At 44.5% G+C, this 19,411-nt stretch overlaps 1 protein-coding gene across 1 annotated transcript in view; it reads right to left on the reverse strand.

Annotated features, from left to right (window-relative positions):
• Nucleotides 1-2,064: 2,064 nt before the first annotated feature.
• CCHCR1 (coiled-coil alpha-helical rod protein 1) overlaps nucleotides 2,065-19,411 on the reverse strand; it is a 28,527-nt gene continuing 11,180 nt past the window's right edge. The window contains exons 8-18 of the mRNA XM_018560626.1: nucleotides 16,350-16,481; nucleotides 13,534-13,644; nucleotides 13,092-13,198; nucleotides 11,911-12,023; nucleotides 9,595-9,673; nucleotides 8,821-8,948; nucleotides 8,545-8,733; nucleotides 7,001-7,102; nucleotides 3,715-3,866; nucleotides 3,438-3,567; nucleotides 2,065-2,162 (exon numbers count right to left, since the gene is read on the reverse strand). Of these exons, the coding sequence (XP_018416128.1) occupies nucleotides 2,065-2,162; nucleotides 3,438-3,567; nucleotides 3,715-3,866; nucleotides 7,001-7,102; nucleotides 8,545-8,733; nucleotides 8,821-8,948; nucleotides 9,595-9,673; nucleotides 11,911-12,023; nucleotides 13,092-13,198; nucleotides 13,534-13,644; nucleotides 16,350-16,481 (1,341 nt within the window). The remainder of the gene's footprint in view (nucleotides 2,163-3,437; nucleotides 3,568-3,714; nucleotides 3,867-7,000; nucleotides 7,103-8,544; nucleotides 8,734-8,820; nucleotides 8,949-9,594; nucleotides 9,674-11,910; nucleotides 12,024-13,091; nucleotides 13,199-13,533; nucleotides 13,645-16,349; nucleotides 16,482-19,411) is intronic.

Below are 19,411 nucleotides of genomic sequence, written 5' to 3' on the forward strand. Positions count from 1 at the left end.
TGTGTAATATATATATATTCTCATTCTGGCCAGCGATTGCTCTTGGAAAGGTAGATGAAGCATACGGAGTGAAAATGAACAAACACTGCTGGTATTGAGGGGGTTAAAGCATGGAGCTTGGTAATTGTGCAAAAGATACAATAAATGTACAGGTCACATACAGTTGGAAGATGGAGGAGAAGGGGTTAGGAGTAAAGAAAAGATCTTAGAAAAAAAAAATCCCCCTGTGGTTTTATTGTATTTCTCTAGAAAAGTTTCTGTGATTTACAAATCATGGAAAAAATAAATATTTAAATACACATTATGTACAAACTGGTCACCACCATTCCAGAACGCTGCAGTGTTAAAGCCAAACTGAGCTTTTAGTTTAAACCCCCAAAATACATTCCATGTGCGCCAAGTCTTACAGCCTGAGGAGAGGAGGATTCCTGCTGTGGAAGCAGCCATCTCCCTGCAGAGGTCCGATACACAACCTGCTGAGTCAGTGATAAAGCTCTCCATTCAGCAAAGTTCCTGCTCTGACTCCGCAGGGTGTAGATGTCTGTCAGACCTCTGCACCCACACAGAAAGAAGGAATCCTCCGCTACGGAGAGACCGCTGCACCCACACAGAAAGAAGGAATCCTCCGCAACAGAGAGACCGCTGCACCCACACAGAAAGAAGGAATCCTCCGCTACAGAGAGAGCGCTGCACCCACACAGAAAGAAGGAATCCTCCGCTACAGAGAGACCGCTGCACCCACACAGAGAAGGAATCCTCCGCTACAGAGGGACCGCTGCACCCACACAGAAAGAAGGAATCCTCCGCTACAGAGAGACCGCTGCACCCACACAGAAAGAAGGAATCCTCCTCTACAGAGAGACCCCTGCACCCACACAGAAAGAAGGAATCCTCCGCTACAGAGAGAGCGCTGCACCCACACAGAAGGAATCCTTCTCTACAGCATGCAGGCAGGGGACACTAGAGCAAGAGGTGAGTGAGGTAATTTTAAGTGACACTAAAGTCTGAGGGTAAAACGTACAAGCGCCTGAACTAGTAACAAAAATGTATCTTATTTGTGTATCACTCGACTGTAGATCCTCCAATCATCTCTGAATTGGTCCGGACACTGTCCTTCTGTCTGGAGGGGGGGCTACTTGTGTTCCCCGTGTGTGTTGTAAAGTAGTCACCGCTCCAAGCTCGCTCCCGTGATGGACTACAATCGCATGCTTAGTTTACTAATTTATATTGAGATTGTAGTCCATCACGAGAGCGAGTTTGGAGCGGTGACTACTTTACAACACACACAGGGACCATGGGGAACACAAGTAGCCACCCTCCAGAAGGAAGGACAGTGTCAGCACCAATTCAGAGATGATTTGAGGATCTACAACCGAGTGATACACATAAGATACATTTTTATTACTAGTTTAGGTATTTGAATGGATTTTTAAGGTGTAATGCTTGAGTTTAGTGTCACTTTAATGGGGGTACCTGCTCTGGTGACCACACTTAAGAGTGAAGGGAATTCCCTTCATTTCCTGTCCTGGAGCCACAGAGAGAGAGGTTATGTGGCTGGGCCTGTATCACAGATTTCAATTTATTGAAGCCAGGTAAGTAAAAATAAAATAATTCGGACTCTTCTACTCCTCTGGCTGCTTTTGGTTATTGTATCACGCACACTGATCTTTGCTTTATTAAAGACACTTTTCTAGACACTGTGCTGAGCCCTAAATGAAGGTTGCCTTTTGTCATCTCTCCTGAAAATGCTAGTCCCCTGGCCCTGTCCAGTTTTAGTACCTTTGAGTAACTGAACCGGAACAAGCATGCAGAATGTAAAGATGGAACTCTGGAGTCAGAAGATAAAGGATTTGGAAGTCACTGGATCTGCATGACACCCCGGCAACTAGCACTTTCAGACGTCAGCAATGCTAGCCTGCGTATCACTCTCTGTATAGGTTTCTTTTAAATGAAGCCAGTAATATCACTGAGGTAGTAAGTTCCCCCTGGATCACACTACTCATGAATCAATCACCTTGTGCAAAAATGACAATGTCATAACATTACATATGCCGTCCCTGGTGGTTACATCAGCTCTTCATCCTCCTCTTCATTATCAACATCCTCCTTAAGTAGAGCAGCTCCAAGGCTCTGCAGATTGGCCAGCATATTAGAGAGAGATTCTGATAAATAAGAAAAACAACATAAGACTCATAAAAATGTTGCCAGTTGCCTTGACATTTATTTACAGATATGCTATGACCTGGATGAATGAGAACCTTCACAGACACTTATGCAATGCGTTTCTGTAGGCACAGCACATCATTAGTTGATATGTTGGGCTTACCTTTTTATCGGCTATCATCTGTGAATGACACATCCCCTGCTCTCTAGATAATGGAATTGGGGGGAGGGGGGCTGATAGTCCAAATAACACTGTTCTTTCATAGATACAGTACAAGTAGTGTTGTCACCCTAGGCCAGGAAGTACATTATTGGCAGGATCAGCAGGTATAAAAGGCGGGGGGGGACCTGACAAAAAATAAATCTAATGCAGCCACCACATAAGGACTAGAAAGCTGCAATATATGTATCTCTTATCTAAAGTGTTTCTATTTAGGTTTAGTGTTTGCATGGAGGTAACATTTTGTATGAGGGTAAAATGTTAGGATCATTAAAAGGAGATCTACGAGGTGAGTGATTTCCACTAATCCTCATAGTCAGAGCCGAACTGTGACAAAGAAGCTGTCACAGGTCAGATCTATCGATCAGGAAGTGAGCAGAAACTTCCCGCCGATCCGCTCACATCCCTGCAGTGAGCGATGACTGTCAGTCACAGCTCCCCGCAGAGATTCCCCCCTCCCTCTCCGATCCTCGAGCACTGAGTGAAGGAACAAACGAGGGGGCGGGCACAGCTGGCTCTGCCTCTAGATTGGCAGAGCCCGCTGTCATTCAGCCAGCTGGGTGGATCTCGACAGTATTGTCAGGATCCGTCCTGGCTGCAGCGTTCTCAGTATATAGCAAGTAATAGCCCGCTATATACGGAGCTTTGGGTCACGGAAGGAGGTTAGTATATGACCTCCTGTGACCCTAAAGAGAACTATGGGGGGAAAACACTTACCCCCCATAGTTCTCTATTAAATACTTACTCTTTACAGGAGCTGTTTATTAAAGTGCAGCGATGCAACAACTGCCCCTGGGTATGTTGGTGCTTGTAGTGATCCTTATGTTAAATTCTCAATGTGTGCATTCAATTCAATTTTCAATGTGTGCTGGCAATTCTTGACGGTAACATTCTCTGGTCAGATTGTAAAGGGAGAGATGTAGGAAGTTTATCCCGTGTGCCCAAAGGGTATGGAAACAGAGACATCACTTTTATTTCCGGTGCCCCAGCAGGTTCTGGAGTACCAGCTGGCCTATTGCTCGCCAAAGTGCATATGAAAGCAAGGAGAAATCACCTTTACTTCCTGCTGCCCCTGGAGTACCAGCTGGCCTATGGTCCTCCTCAGTGCGGATAACCGAAGACTGGATCGCAGCTGTCCGATTTTTCTGGTATGTGACCAATAATCCCTCCTGCCGCAGCGTGGCCTGGAAGAAAAGTCACAGCACGTTCATAGTTGTGCATTAAGAGCATTCAAAGCTAAAATATTTCATGGGTACTAGGACAAGATGGCTAATTTGGCAGTCAGGGGATTGGGGGTTCAAGAACAAAGGCTTTTCCAGAAGTAGACTCACAGTCATGAGGTTTTTGTCCCTTTCTGCATCCCGTAGCTGTCCGGTTAGCCGCTCCTCTCGCAATCGTGCGGCATCTTCTAATGTACGCATTGTTTCCTGACTCCGATTCCTCTCCCGCTGCATCTGCCGTTCTGTCTGACGAAGAGCCACAACTAGGGAAAAGCAATGTGAGAGTTGGCACACACAGCCATATGTTATCATAGACCTATGGGCGCATACAGGGCAGTTAGCGGATGATGAACTGTACATCCTTTATGGAATTCCAGTAAGAACTATTCATGTATAGTATGACCACATAACCCTATCCACATTTTAGAGAAACTACCATTTGTTTTCTTGTACATAGAGGAACACAGGAGGTCTTATGATTACACGCATATGTTTTAGGAGGATAGACATCTGATGACTTTTTTTTTTTACATATGTTTTTTTCATTGCTGCTGGAGTTTTGTTTTTTCGGTATCAGCTACCTGGCACAGCTGTCCACAGCCTGGCATCTGGAGTACAGAGTCCTGACCCCACTAGACGTTGCAAGGCTAGCCTGGAAGTGGCCTTCAGGCACTGGTTTCTGTATAAGGTGCTTGCCTGACTGTCTGCTAACAAGTTTGCCGCAGAGTGCTTTCCAGATCCAGAACCATTGGCATTGCCTTGGTGTTTGCCCGGTGTGAAGACCCAGCTGAGGACCAGGAGCTACCAGGTTTACTTGCTGGGAGGCCATTATTCCCGGTTCTTGCCTATTTTGCCATGGAAAGGGTTAGCACTGTGGGACCGAGCACCAACATCCGCTCGGTGGAGTGTCATGCACACGTGCTCTCTTCCCAACAGTATCAAGAAAGCTACTCCCCGCTGTTGCTCCTGCTTGCAAAAGCCTCATGCAACTTCAACTGTTCCTACTGCCCCCTGCACTGACTCATAAAACCCAGACAGCTGGTAGCAGGTGAGGGCTGGGGGGGATGACCAGAGTAAGAGCCTATAGATTACTTTACTGCCACTGTAGCAGGTGCCCCCCAACTCGCAAATGACTCTGGGACTCCTTGCAGTGTGCCCACTACTGCTGGTGAGGGCATCTGCAGTCTGTTGCCCTCTGCCCTTTACTTTGGTTATGTAAGGCATCAGGGTTTTGGATCACCAATTTACCTGCTGATCCTGATTGCAGAGGCCGAAAGAGCGCTCCCATGCCCTCTCCTGCAGATTCTAAATCCGAGTTGCCTGGGAGCTTAGTGGCTTCCCAAGCCAATCGGCCTGAACCTTCCAAAATCAGTGCTCGAACTTACTCGTACCTTGGAGCACAGCAGTGGCATACATCAACCATCAGGGAAGATCCAGAAGTCTTGCTGTGCCAAGAGAGGTAGAGTGGGTCCAGTGTGTACGTGTTCATGCATGGTCAATTTGCAGGCAGACATCCTCTGGACGCAGTGGACTCTACTCTACACAGAAGGGTGTTACAGGTAGGGAGTGCCAGATGTTGATTGTCTGGTCTCCATAATCAACATTAAACAGGACAAGTTTGTCTCCAGGTTTGGGGATCCTCAAACAAGTGTAGTGGATGCTTTAGTGACTCCATGGGATCAGTACACCCGGCTCTATGTCTTTCCTTCCCTGAAATTCCCTTCTCATCTGACTCTTACCCATAAGGTGGTGTTACATGTAGCCATCAGCTCTGGGAGGCAAGTGGCTGCCTTATCCTGTAAAGAACCCTTCCTGGTCTCACACAAGGTGGTTTTGCATCCTAGAATTTCCTTCCTAAAGTAGTTTTGGCCTTTCACCATAAACAGGATATCCTTCTTCCATTTTACAGAAGATTTCTCTCCATTGCCTGAAAATAGTTCAGGCTGAGAGAGGTTATCTTCCAGTCTCTGCTTCCTCCAGAAAGACTGCCTCTTTTCAGACGTAAACGTGCACAAGCTTCCTGCCCCACCTTCTCTCAGTGGCACAGTCAGACCATTATCCAAGCTTAAGGTCTTAGGATTCACCCATTCCTATCAAGGCAAAGTGTGGAATCCAATGCATTCGACTAGGTCTGTAAGTGCCTTCTGGGCCCTTCGGCATCGGGCTACTATTTCCCAGATCTGCAAGGCTGCCACCTGGTCTTTTCACACAGTTTACTAAGTCCTACCAGGTGGATGTTCAGACCTCATCTGATGCCAGCTTCGGGTGTAAGGGCCTTCCTGTGTTATCTAAAAGCCCACTGACATAGATTGAGAGGATATGATTTACTGTGAAGATAGTCTTTTTTTTTGTAGTTGGTGGTGGAGTAAACATCGATGTTTACTCTGAGCCTGATGAAGGAGACCCTGCGCGGCCCCGAAAGCGCTTGATGACTAACACCAAATAAATGGATTTACACTGACATCGAAGTCTCTGTCGTGCAGCTGCCTGGTGGGGCTCCAAACAATATGATAAGCACCAGTGCTGCAAAATATTTACTTTTGTAAAGATACTGGGAAACCTACACTATGTAAGAAAACTGCAGGGGCCCTGGGGCCGCAGGGGGGAACGTCTTGCATGTGCACTTAATATCCCTGGTAAAGGGAATTGAAGTAGTTTACAATCTGGGGAAGACAGATCTAATTAAATGCTGGGATTTGCAGCCTTGGCAAGTATTACCGTATATACTCGAGTATAAGCCGAGATTTTCAGCCCATTTTTTTGGGTGAAAAGTGCCCCCCTCGGCTTATACTCGAGTCAGCGCCAGCGACATTGAGGAGAGCGCCGTTGCATAATCGTTCCCATGCGTTGGATGTCATTCTGGAATGTCATTGATCTGGGCACTTGCGGCTGGTTAACACTTTCCTTTATGCTACACTCATACTAATCAGAATCATATTACGGCAATAATGATATCTGGCAACAGTTTCCCTTAATCACTCTCAATGGCACCTTAGTCACAACCAATGTGCAATATATGAATGATGTTTAGCTGTGGATGGAGATCCACACCAAGACGTGAAATTTGCTATTGGATTTAAGACATAATCACACTCGGGGGTTCTTTAATAACACAGGATTGTGACAAATTGTGACCCTAAGTAGAGCCATATGATTTTAATGGAAAGTAAAAATGCTATTATTTGAGTGTGCCTTTGTGTCTAGAGATGAAGGAAGGATGTGTAGCTGGTGTGAATGTCATTGAAGGGAACATGTTGCTTCCCTCTACCTGGGCAAAGTACAAATGCACTTTAAGTAAGAAATCAGTCCAGAATTATTCGAAACAAGCACAAAGCAAAGATAAATACATTACACTGTAATATATATATAAATATATTTATAACGCATGATAAGGTACCAGCTTTGGTGTGCTCTCTTCTTGTCTCATGCAGATGTTTCTCCATCTCAGCCAGTTGCCGAGTTGTCTTCTCCTCCACTTCCCTCACCTTGTGCTGCAGCTCTAGTTAAAAAGAAAAAAAAATGAAATCCAGTTTACCGCTATAAAATAATAGCGACATTGCTCTGATACAATATACTGAAGGCCTCTCTCTTATTTCTGCACAGAGCTGACATTGTGTACATAATGGATCAGAGGTCTCTCTGCTGTTAACATACAGAACTGACATTGTGCACATTATGTACTAAAGCTGCTCTACGATTTCTATACAGGACATACACAGAGCTGCCAGTGAGCACAGAATGGATCGGAGGTCTCTCTGCTGTACATACACAGAGCTGACACCGAGCACAGAATGGATCGGAGGTCTCTCTGCTGTACATACACAGAGCTGACACCGAGCACAGAATGGATCGGAGGTCTCTCTGCTGTACATACACAGAGCTGACACCGAGCACAGAATGGATCGGAGGTCTCCCTGCTGTACATACACAGAGCTGCCAGTGAGCACAGAATGGATCGGAGGTCTCTCTGCTGTACATACACAAAGATGTCACTGAGCACAGAATGGATCGGAGGTCTCCCTGCTGTACATACAGAGCTGACACCGAACACCGAATGGATCGGAGGTCTCCCTGCTGTACATACAGAGCTGACACCGAGCACAGAATGGATCAGAAGTCTCTCTGCTCTTCATACACAGTGTTGACACTGTAACATCATCCCCAGTTGTTTCTCTAGTAAACTGTCACAGCTGTCAGTTAACCCTCCCTATGATTTTTGGATTGGCTCCCCCTACATTACGGCTGTAACAGCTGGGATGTTGCAAATCAATCTGATGAATTGTAACCAGCAGCTGTTACAATGACACCATGGTATAATGAAAGCCCTCTGCCAGGCCTGGAATTCATCTGAAGCACTATGGCTGGAGAGGTCATACAAAAGAAAACATTCACTTATGCTGATAGAAAGAGAACTCCCACCAATCCAGCCTTGAGTTGTAATAATACATTACTGTGCCCCCATATATAACACTTCTATGAAACAAGAGTTTCACCAGAAACGTCAATTGCAATAAACCTAAAGTCATTGGTGGGAATGGCACTGCTCATACAACAGGCTTGAGAACTGAGCGATAAGTTGTGGTATGTAATCACTACGTTCTCAATCTATGCAGCCAATGAGGGACAGCTGCAGTGTCATACGTTGGCTCTAACTATTGGGAGGAATATATTTCATATTTCTCCTTTAAAGTCAACATATGGAGCTCTCTGTACCTTATGTGTATAGAACTGCCTGTGTGACATCAGCCCTGGTAGACACATTACAAGAGCCAAACTGGGGAGAAACCTTTAAAACAATTGCTACCCGAATCTTAAAAGGGTGTCATCTACTTTATCACAGCTTAGCAAGTAGCACAGAAGTTCCTGTCTCTCATGTACCAAATTCTAAATGAATAGGACATTCTTCTTTTGTTAGGCAGCATGCTGGCAATGCCTTTGTACCTCTCTCATATTCCCCTTTCTGATCCTGCAGTTGTTCTTTCAGCTGTTCAGCAGTTTCATACGCTTCTTGCAGTTTCCTCTCCAGCTCAGTTACTTGCATTGTCAGGACTTTCTCCCTCTCTTCTGTCTCGTGGAGAGACTGGCGGAGAAGTGAGGCCGTGTGATGACACTCTGCTATCTCAGCTTCCACTGCACAGATTACACGGAGTCAATATTAAACAATAGACAGACATATTCAGAGTCGCACGCTCCAGGAATAGGAAATCAGTCTCTTACATTTCTCTCTGGTCTCTGTCACTCTCCCCTCTAGGATGAGAGCGCTGCGCTTAAGTTCAGTGCTCAGGCGGTCTCTCTCTTCATTCAGAAGCTGTACTTCATTCTTTAGGTCTTCGTAAGATGGACATCTACAAAAGACAATCTAATGAGCCGTATGAAAAAGACGATGCTGGGCCTTTAATAGAAAACTAAGACAGTCTGTTTAGACTACAGCAACCAATTACCCCATATGTTCACCTATACATGCAACAGAAGACTGATTGGTTTTTGCTGGGAAGATGATTTGTCCTTTTGTAAATGGGGTCATATGGCAAGAGGACTCATGTTTCTCTGTAAACCAATTATTACAATCATATTAAAAAAGTGAGCAATCCCCCCTGCCGCTTCTTCCTCCATCGCAGCCAACACAGAATCTTTAGTATTGGCTGATGTCAGATGCTCAATTACTGCGTCTTTTGTAGGAGAGTGGCTAGTGATTGGCTGTTATCTAAAAGCGTAAAGCTGAATGTGTGCAAGAATCCTCCACAAACAATGTCAGTAGAATTACCCTTCTTTCATATTTATTCTATTCCCCCCCAATCACGGTGTCTAAATCAGGCCCCCAGTGTGTGAGTAGCTATATGACCAACATTAGAATATAAAAGTACATAGGCTATACAAGTACACAGCTGCTGTAACTGCTTACAATGTACTTTGTAAAGTGATGTGGGATGTTGGTGTAAAGAAATACAGGAAGTATAATCATAAGCTACTCTATAATTTAATTTTACTTACCCATCATCCTCCAGGACTGTATGTTTAGGTTTCTCATCCTGTGCCAACTTCACCAGGGTAAGTCTTTGTGCTACCATACCTAACAGAGGTAGAATAAAATGAAGTCATGATTAGACCAAGCAATACAAAAAGTGGATTAAATTACATGGAAATGATTTTTCTTTTTGTAATTTACACTTTTTTATTTTAAGTGTAATTCCAGACTTTTCTTGTGTTTTGGATAGAGTGAGGAAGGTTTAGAACCTCTGACGGGCCTGTATTCCTGTTTGTGTTCTCAGTAAGCAGAACATCACCTAAATGGGGAAATGGACAAGAATAAAAGACAGACAGAGGTGCGCTTATTGTTGACTGTGTCCCAGTTGGAGGGATTTCTTATTTACCACTGTGGCAGCAAGTGACAGGAAATTCTCCGCAATGGGGACTTAGGGTATATCCTTGTTCCACTTAAAAACAAAAAGAAAAAAAATCTGTTTGGCTGGACTTCTAATTCACGTAGGGGCCCAGAACTAGACTACTCAAGATGAGGTGTTACTAATACTTTTACTTGACTCTGCCCCTGCAAATACAAGGCTCTATTATTATGCTAGCTAAAGTGTAGTTTTGCACTGCATGCTGTTATTGCTTCCAGAACAGTGAGGACCCCAATAGCCTTCCCCAGGATAGAAGGACCTAATATATTAATGTTGGAAAGAAAGTGTGCTGGTCAAAGCTTGCATTATATTCATGAAAGTAGGGATGTCCAGATACCAATCGTATCGTACTTGGTATAGGTACTGATAATGTTCTGGCTCCAAGACTAGGCCAAGTACAAACCAGGCCAAGTACAAACCAGACCAAGTACAAGTACTCACAGATACCAATTACTGATACATTTTTGTTTATTTTCATGTGACAGTTTTCTCAAAACACTACAAACAAATGATTTTAGGTACAGTGGTGGAGCGCCAGGGCCCAGTCACAGCTGCAACCCTGGTGGTTGGCGTGATCTGATATCTGAACATCCCGACATGAAAGTAGTAGACGGAGGTTGTTATAGACAACAAAGTTTAGGCATTTTCCCTGAAATGAGAACTCATTGTTACCATCGTGCCCTGTTTCAATGTTATAAGACAGCCACAGATGGACCAAAATCTTCCAGAGAATGAGGAAAAGTAAGATATATATCACAGCTTGAATGAATGGCATGATCCCTAGGTATGGCTACAATTCTCACTCCGTTCAGTGAAGGATAAGGTCTGTCCATTTACAGGGAGAGTTTATTAACAATTTGGAAATCTCCCTGAGCTATAATCAGTACCTCAGTCTCCCTGATGCACTCATATCTATCCTGTAGGACAGCAGTGGCGAACCTATGGCACGCGTGCCACAGAGGGCACGCAGAGGCCCCTCTGGTGGGACGCGAGCCTAGGTCCCGGTTACAGTGACCCGCACACTCCAGGAGCAGGTCACTGTAAAGTCATGTTAAGTTTTTAAAGATGGCCGCTGCGAATCACGGCAGCCATCTTTAAACCTGGCAGGTGCCCAGATTCTATTTAATATATTGCCGAACCAGCAATATAATAAATCAGGTGTGCCCATTAGGTCGATCGCGATCTACCATTGATCGCAAAGCGATCCCTGGTAGATCGCGATGTCCTGTCATCCTGACGTGGGGCTTCTCTGGATCCCCGCTGGTCTCCCCCATCTGTATGCAGCAGGGATCCGAGAAGTGAACGAGGCGCTGCAGGCAGCGGCGGGGGTCGGAGCCGCTATAATCAGCAGCATGCCGAGCGTTGAGGAGAGAGAGAGAGAGAGAGCCGCTCGGCCTGGATCTGACAGCCAGACGCACATGCTGTGGTGACAACGGCTCCGTCATCCGACTACCCCCCTCCCCCCCCCAAAAAAAAACGTTCGCCATCATTGCTGCAGGACAATACAAAATACTACCTGAAGAAATGTTCAAACTCAGGAGAATCATCTGGTTTCTCATGGGCCTTGCATTAAGAATGGCTCCGGTCAGTGAACCAAAGAGCCTATGATGCTTTCAGCAGGGAATATTTGAGGCAAAGTAGTTAGCACTGGCGTTCTGGGTTTAGTGCCACCAGGGACACTGTATACATAGATGGCCTATGTTCTTCCTTTATTTGCAAGGCTTTTTTCAGAATGCCATAATTTCCACCAAGGTATGTGGGTACTGGGCATGTGATTAAGCTAGGCACATTGGACTAAAAGCACCCTTGGTGGTTGGAACATTTAGCAGTGCTGTTACACTGCAAACTATGTTGGCATGCAATAGTAAATTTAGGTTTAACTTTCCAATACTGCAGTATTTCTTACCTTGTATAGTGTCTACTCTCTTGGTAGCAAAGGAAACCCTCTGACCCAGAGTAACCAGTCGCTGCAGAGCTCCCCTGAAGGTCTTTTCCTGAGAGTCCAGTGCCTGCACAAAACTAACAGCATCCACAATTAATACAATTAAACATGTGGGTTTATTTAGAGTCTCCAGCTCCACCCTTGATTGTAATCCCTAAAATTTCTGCCCAGTCACATGCCTTCCCATGGTCCTCTTCCTCATCTCTCTGGGGTGTTGGTGGGTTGTCCTCTATACTGAAACGAGCTGCACTCACATAGCAATCTAAGCGCTGTTCTCTGCAGCACTCCCCGGTAAGCCCAGGGCCCTGGTGGTAGCTAAATCATCCCCTGGGCTCTCAGGAACTAAGTAAGAGGATAAGGGCTGGAGCAAGAGAACTTGGAGGGCAGCGCTGGAATGTGAAATGTAGTGGTGTCTTTCTCTTTTATTTCTGGGGGGAAATGCACGTGAATGGAGATAGGCATCTTGGAATTTATTTCACTATACACACACACACACGAGAAGTTCTACAGAATACAAAGAACCATTCACAGTAAACATTGCCTCAAAGGGCTTACAGTCTAATGTCACCAACACAGTCAAGAAGGCACACAGAAGGGCAGATTTTAAATGGAAGCTGGTTAAAGAGACACGGTCACCGTTCCCATGCAGGGCAAAGTGACACCCTCTCCGATTAGGACCCCCCCCAATATACTCATCCTACCTGTGCTCCCTTGCAGCAACAAGCTCGGACACTGGGCAAGAGCATTTGACCTGCTTCCCTGAGACAGTGCTCCAGCCCAGCAGCCAATCTCTAGGTTCGAGCACTGTCACATGACCAAGGAAGTGATGTCACTTCCCCGGAGTTGCCGACGCATCTGATCTCAGCATCGGATAAAAAGGACCAATGGATTGTTGGACATGTGAAGAACAGACACCAAGTTAGTAATGCTACTAGTTGTTGAACCAGGACCCTAGTGCTCGAAAGACACAGTGCTAACCCTTCAATTACAGTGCCTCCAAACAGCTGGAGAGCTAGGCTGATAAAAAGTTATAAAAACAATCCAAATGGACAAGAACTTTTTTTTATTTAATATATTGGACAAGGGCAAGCACTTTAATCGCCCAGAAATTAATTCTGCAATTGTGAACAGAGGAGCATTCATACCCATCAATCATTGATTTCAGCTTGAGCGATGTCTGTTCTGCTTTCTCAGCACGCCTGGTAAGGTGGGTAGATGTAGTATGTGCGGCACACAACTCATCCTGCAGAGACTAAAAAGAAGAAAAAAAAAAAACTATTTTGTTTATTTTGTGCACAGAGACATAACACGCATACCGTCCTCTAGAAAAAGGCACTTAAGAATAAATGTCACATGGAAAAGGTGGTGTTGCCACAGCAACCATAATACCTCGATATTTCTGGAGAAGGTGTGAAAATCACTGCATATGTTTGGTTGGGGTGCAAACTTATATCAGTTTTTATATGATAAATCAATGCCAGTCTCTCTGGGTTTGCAGATCTCCCCCACAGGGGTCCGTTAGGTTGTTATGGTAACTATACATCATCAGTTTAGCTTTGATTTCACATGTCTCTACTTCCTACTCACCTTGATTCGAAGCCGCTCAATTTCTAGTTCAGCTGTTCGGTCCTGCAGGGCATGTGAGTGAAGAACCAACTGCTGATTACTCTCTTGCAGAGAATTTTCAAGTGAGCAGATCTGGTATGGGGGGGGAAAACAAATATATGTAGAAAAATAAATATATGCAAACCCCGTGTAATACTACTTTCAGTTAAGACCAATTGTCGCCTTAAAAATATTCTTACTTCCTCTTAAACCCAAAAGGTTAAAAAGTAAATGGAAGCAGCACACGATGTCAAGCAGTGAAGTGGTAATTCAAGTCTTTACAGCCTTGAATTCTATATATACACTGCGGTGAGATTCAGCAAACTCTCAGTCCCTGTTCACACCTGGCCATTTTGACGCTGAAAGCTTAAGCGTCAAAACACACAACACAAGAAATCATATTCATTTCTATGTTTAGCAGCAAGCTGTAAAAACGCTGAACGCTGGAAAAGGTGCATGAGCTTCTTTCAGGCAGATTCAGCACATTTGTGCTCCATAGATTTCAATTGAAAATGTGGCAAAAACGCGTATGTTGGAGGTTTTGCGCATTTGTGAGCGTTTTCCGCGTGTTTTTAAGGCGCATATACATTGTGGAAGACCACGTTCAAAGCACACTGGGAAGCAAAATGGCTGATTCATGTCTGCAAAACTTTGACTCAGGCATTTATAAGGCTAATACAGGCACAACCATGCCTGTATGACCTGCGCAACCCCCTTTATAAAAACAGAGGAAGGAGGAGGCGGGGCTTGGATGCAAATTGCTTGCCAGATTTGGCCAGAATGGGAATCTTTCCCTCCGTCCCTGAAGGACAGGGACATGTGACGCATCTACAGTTTGTTGTGATACTGTTGTAGCTTATGTTTCTGCTTGCTTGTATGGCTATTGTAGGTTTGTGCAGCTGCAGATCTCCATGTGTTGTGGAACTACAAATCCCAGTATGCAGCTACCTCTGGGTGTCATGACAGTTGCTTTTCTGGGTGTACAGACATTTATACGCATCACAGCACTTGTAGTTCCACAGCTGCTGAAAGGCTGATGTTGTTAACCCCTTGGCTAATGTGTAGGAGTTTATTATGCTATGGGCCGGACCCCATGACAACCCCCCTCTGTCAATCCCTGCACTGGCTTCCTATAGCCCAAAGGATAAAATTAAAAATACTAACAACTGCGTACAAAGCCATCCACAACTCTGGCCCCGACTATATCTCCAACCTGGTCTCAAAGTATTACCCTAACCATCCCCTCCGCTCTTCAAAAGACCTCCTGCTTTCCAGCTCCGTCATCAACTCCTCCCATACTCGCCTCCAGGACTTCACTAGAGTGTCTCCCATCCTATGGAACTCTCAACCCCAACCTGTCAGTCTATCTCCCACACTGACTGCCTTTAGGCGATCCCTTAAGACTCATCTCTTCAGGGAAGCCTATCGTACCTCACCCTAACCACACAACCATCACATTCTCAAACAATCATCCCCGCGCAGCTACCTCCTCATGTATCACTTGCCCCTCCCTTTTAGATTGTAAGCCCTCACGGGCAGAGCCCTCCTTACCATCTTGTCTTAAATTGTATTGCGACTATAATGTCTTCCTTATACTGTAAAGCGCTGTGCAAACTATTGGCACTATATAAATCCTTTATAATAATAATAATAATAATAATAATAATAATAAACTCATATGCAGAAACCCGCATCGCGCATTTAGGGGAAACGTGCATTAACGCGCAAAAACGCACGTAAAGCACGTAAACCGCACAAAGGTAAAAAGTATGTAAAACGTGCAGAAACGCCGACGCCTAGGTGTGAATGGGGACTCACTTGTGCTTGTAGGATGGCCTGCAGCTTCTTGTCCCAGAATTTTGTGCAACCAAAAGCATTTCAGTGGGACAGTAAGGACCAAATGATGGGTGGAGTTAAGAACACCTGCCTGCACAAACACAAGCTCAGCAACCAATGTTACCAAAGCATCTGATTATAGTCAAAGTAACCTCAAGTGGTGAGGTGGCCTGATGCACTTCAGCTATGCTGGCTGGTGTATTAACAGTGTTCTGGAAGGCTGTGTGGCCAATAGGAATTTAGGATTTAATTGTTAAGTTTGTGTATGTATACCTTTGGGATAATTAAAAGTCCTAAAGTGTCAGTCTACCCAAAAGAGATATTTTTATTAGAAGAAGGGGAGCCTGGTGGGTTGATTCAGCCCCTGGCTTCTCCAAGGTCTGGATGCTACCAAATAGGATCTTTGTATCAAAGCTCTGACTCTGTTCTTGTCTCCTCATAATGGTCACAGCAGGTATGCTGACGTCTCATTATTAGAGTTCCTAAGGCCTTGTTCACACCAAGCGCGGAGCAGATCCAGACCAGAGCAGGTGCAGACCGGATCAAAACTGCGTCCAATGTATTCCTATGGTATTTTGACCTCCAGTTCACATCGCAGCGTGCGGATCCAGACCGGATGAAAAAACTGCGGCAAGCCCTATTTTACCTGCTCTGGATCTGGAACGCATCAAAAATGCATCTAAAACGCAAAAACGCATGCAAGTGCCTGAAAGCCCATGTTAAACTTAAACTGGCCCTAAACGCATCAAAAACGCATCCAAAACGCGGCACAACCCACTGCACTGCGTGTGCAAAAATCTGAATGGATCTGGTCTGCATTTGGTGTGAACAAGGCCTAAGACATAAAGGATTGTTGTACGGTTTAAATATGCAGTGTCAATGAAAAACGTGTGTGTGTCACTGTTACAGGTGGCCACATTGGCCAACAAAGAGCTACGTGCACCTTACACCCCGGAACTCACCCTCTCTTGGATCTTCTGTTCATCGCTCTCCTTGTTGATTTCTTCCGATTTTAGCTGCACCATCAAACTGAACACTTTCTCTCTCCATCGCTTCAGCAGCAGCTGTGTTTTCTGACCATCCATGTGTGTTCCCTAACAAAGCAACAATTACAAGATTCTTAGCAAACTGACAAGCAAATGACACGGGTTCTCTAAATGGAAAAGGTTAAAGGGTTATTAAACAGTCAGTGCGTTTTTGCTTATATCTACCACTAGCAAGCAGTAGATATATGCAAAAACTTTTTGAAAAAAAACCTTCTGGAACAGGTTTAAACTTACCTATGTCTTCGCCGCGCGCTCCCGTCCGAACATCTGAAGGGTCTCGGGTGGTCGCATAGGATCTTGGCACGGTCGCATACCCAGTACAGATGTTCGGCCGGGAGACGAGGAGAGACACGAGGTAAGTCTATGGAGCAACGTGCACCCGCACAGACTCTGTGGGACATGAGAGAAGAGGAGGAATTAGCCTTTAATGTCACTCTAATGGTATGTATTTCATGCTGCTGGAATGTAAAAACCCAAAACAAGTGGCCAAACAAGTATGCAGATCAGGAATGTGAGAGTAAGGTTAGAAGTCCTCTTCCGTATACTCGTTCTGGACCAGCGATGTATTATCCGAAACAGGTAACATGTACTGGATGCTAAATGTAAATTCTGTGTAAAGTCATTGGCGTGCCTCCTCATTTCTATCTGCTTCATATATCTGTGGGAAGCGATGTATTAAGGGAGGAACTGGAACCAGCAATCTGAGGCTGATCCACCCCAGAGTTTAAAATACTGAAGCCAATGTGTCAGCAGGACCGCCAGACAACTTTCATTTTCACAAGGAGTGGTCAACAATGGCAGCCTCCATAAGATTTCTTACAGTCACATAAAAACATTAAAAGACTATATACATTCCATTTATTGCTTTATATTGTCAGAACAAAAGCCAAGTGATTAACTCATAAAATGACTTACTGCCTTTTTGCAGAGATCGCTTTCCTGTAGCGACAATATGTGTGTGAGAGAGGACAGACGAGTCTGCAGGAGAGACATGGAGGTCTGCAAAGCTTCTCGCTCTTTCTCCAGAGTCTGGAAAAACCCAGAGACACAGATGTAAACATTCCAACGTAAAACATTTCAGTATCTAGCAATCCCCACCCTTTGCATGGAGAGGATCTCACCTGGGTTGTCTCCCTCACAGGTTAGTATTGTGTATTGTAAAGTCAGGGTTCAGGCATCATGTACCCATAAACATAAGATCAAGAGGTGTGTGGAAGGTGGTGCATGATCCGTTTGTTTGCCTGGAAGTATATAGTGTCTAGTAAGCTTAGTATTGAAATTGGTAGTAGACAAATTGTAGACGGCTCCCTTTGGTCTACAGATACCAGGATTCCGGTGTTGGAACGTTGGGTGTGATACTATTCTTATTGTGGTATACTGCGCTTTGTGCTTTACCATAGTCCTGAAGAGTGCGTGTCTGACCCCTGAAATGCATTGGTACTTTGATGCGATAAATAAAGCAGATCTATATAATACCCAAAACTCCATAGAATCTTCTTTTAAAACTTAATGTCTCTTTCTTCTATAAGCAGAACATGACAGTTACTCGATAACATCACCACCCAATCGCTAATGGAGATGCCCAACTTAGCCACAGTTAAGAGAAAGAGAGAACCTGTACTGATTGTTTTTGTTTTCCCCAGTAAGGCAGCAATAGCCTTGCTACGTTCCTTCCTTCACCATTCACAGCCAACCTTAACCGCCTTCTGGCCGGCCGTTGTAAGAAAACGACCGGCCGTACTTTGTAAGAAAACGGCCGGCCGAGCGCTTCGTAGATGCGAGTGGCCGTCTAAAGACGGCCTGTTGGCCCCGCCCACTCACGCAAGCGGGAAACTACCCAAATTTAAAAGACAGGCAGCGATGTCATGTTTACATACAAGCGATCCGCAGGCTATAGAGATTTCTGCTTCATCAGCTTCTTTGGGGGTCCCTAGGTGACATTAGGGGTCTTGGAGACCCCTGATGTCTCCAAAAAGAGGACCTGCTATCACATAGGGGGATTTCTTAGCCCCCTATGTGATAACAATAAAGTTAAGTGAAAAAAAAAAAATTAGGAAACAAAATTAAAGTTGTAAAAAAAAAAAGTCACACATGAAAAAAAATAAAAAACAATTTTGTGTTTTGTTTTTTTAAAATCCCCACCCAAACATACACGCATGCAAACATGCTTCGGGTGCGCATACGTGCGAAAACGACAATTGCGCCCATAACGCCACACGGTACATATCGCAGCGAACGTCAGAGTGGGAGCAATAATTCTAGGGCCATTTATCAGTGATTAATGGCCCTAGAATTATTGCTCCCACTCCCATTAATCACTGATAACACTAAACTGATGAGCGGTAAAAGCTTTTAAAGCGTCGCCTATGGCCAATTTGGGTATGGTAGTTTTTTTGCGTTTTTGCAGGTGCGCTCAAATTTGAAGCCTTGACACGTTTGGTGTCTATTTACCCGACGTGACCCCGTCTTTTATGTTTTACCAAAAAATTGGGTAATAATAAATGTTTCCGAACAGAATGTAAAAAAACTTTTCTCAAAATTTTTTAGTAATTTTTCTTTAAGTGCTTGAAGTCTGCGGTGTTTAGACCCCCTACCTGGCCAGGCCATTTTTCAGTGTTCAGCGCTGCGGTACTTTGACTGACATTTATTCCGTCATGCAACGTTGTACTGAAATGAATTATATACCATTTTTTTGGGACACATAGAGCTTTCTTTTGGTGGTATTTATTCACCACTGGCGGTTTTATTTTTTACTATAATTAGGAAAAATTACAGAAAATTTTGAAAAAAAAAAGTTGTTTTTTTTTACATTATGTTGAAACATTATTACCCAGTTTTTTTGGTAAAATATAAAAGACGGGGTCACGTCGGGTAAATAGACACCAAACATGTCAAGCTTTAAAATTGCGCACACCCGCGAAATCGCAGAAAACTACCATACCCAAAATTGGCCATAGGCGACGCTTTAAAAGCTTTTA

This window comes from Nanorana parkeri, unplaced genomic scaffold, assembly GCF_000935625.1.
Source record: "Nanorana parkeri isolate BGI_ZX_2015 unplaced genomic scaffold, ASM93562v1 scaffold470, whole genome shotgun sequence".
Taxonomy (NCBI): domain Eukaryota; kingdom Metazoa; phylum Chordata; class Amphibia; order Anura; family Dicroglossidae; genus Nanorana; species Nanorana parkeri.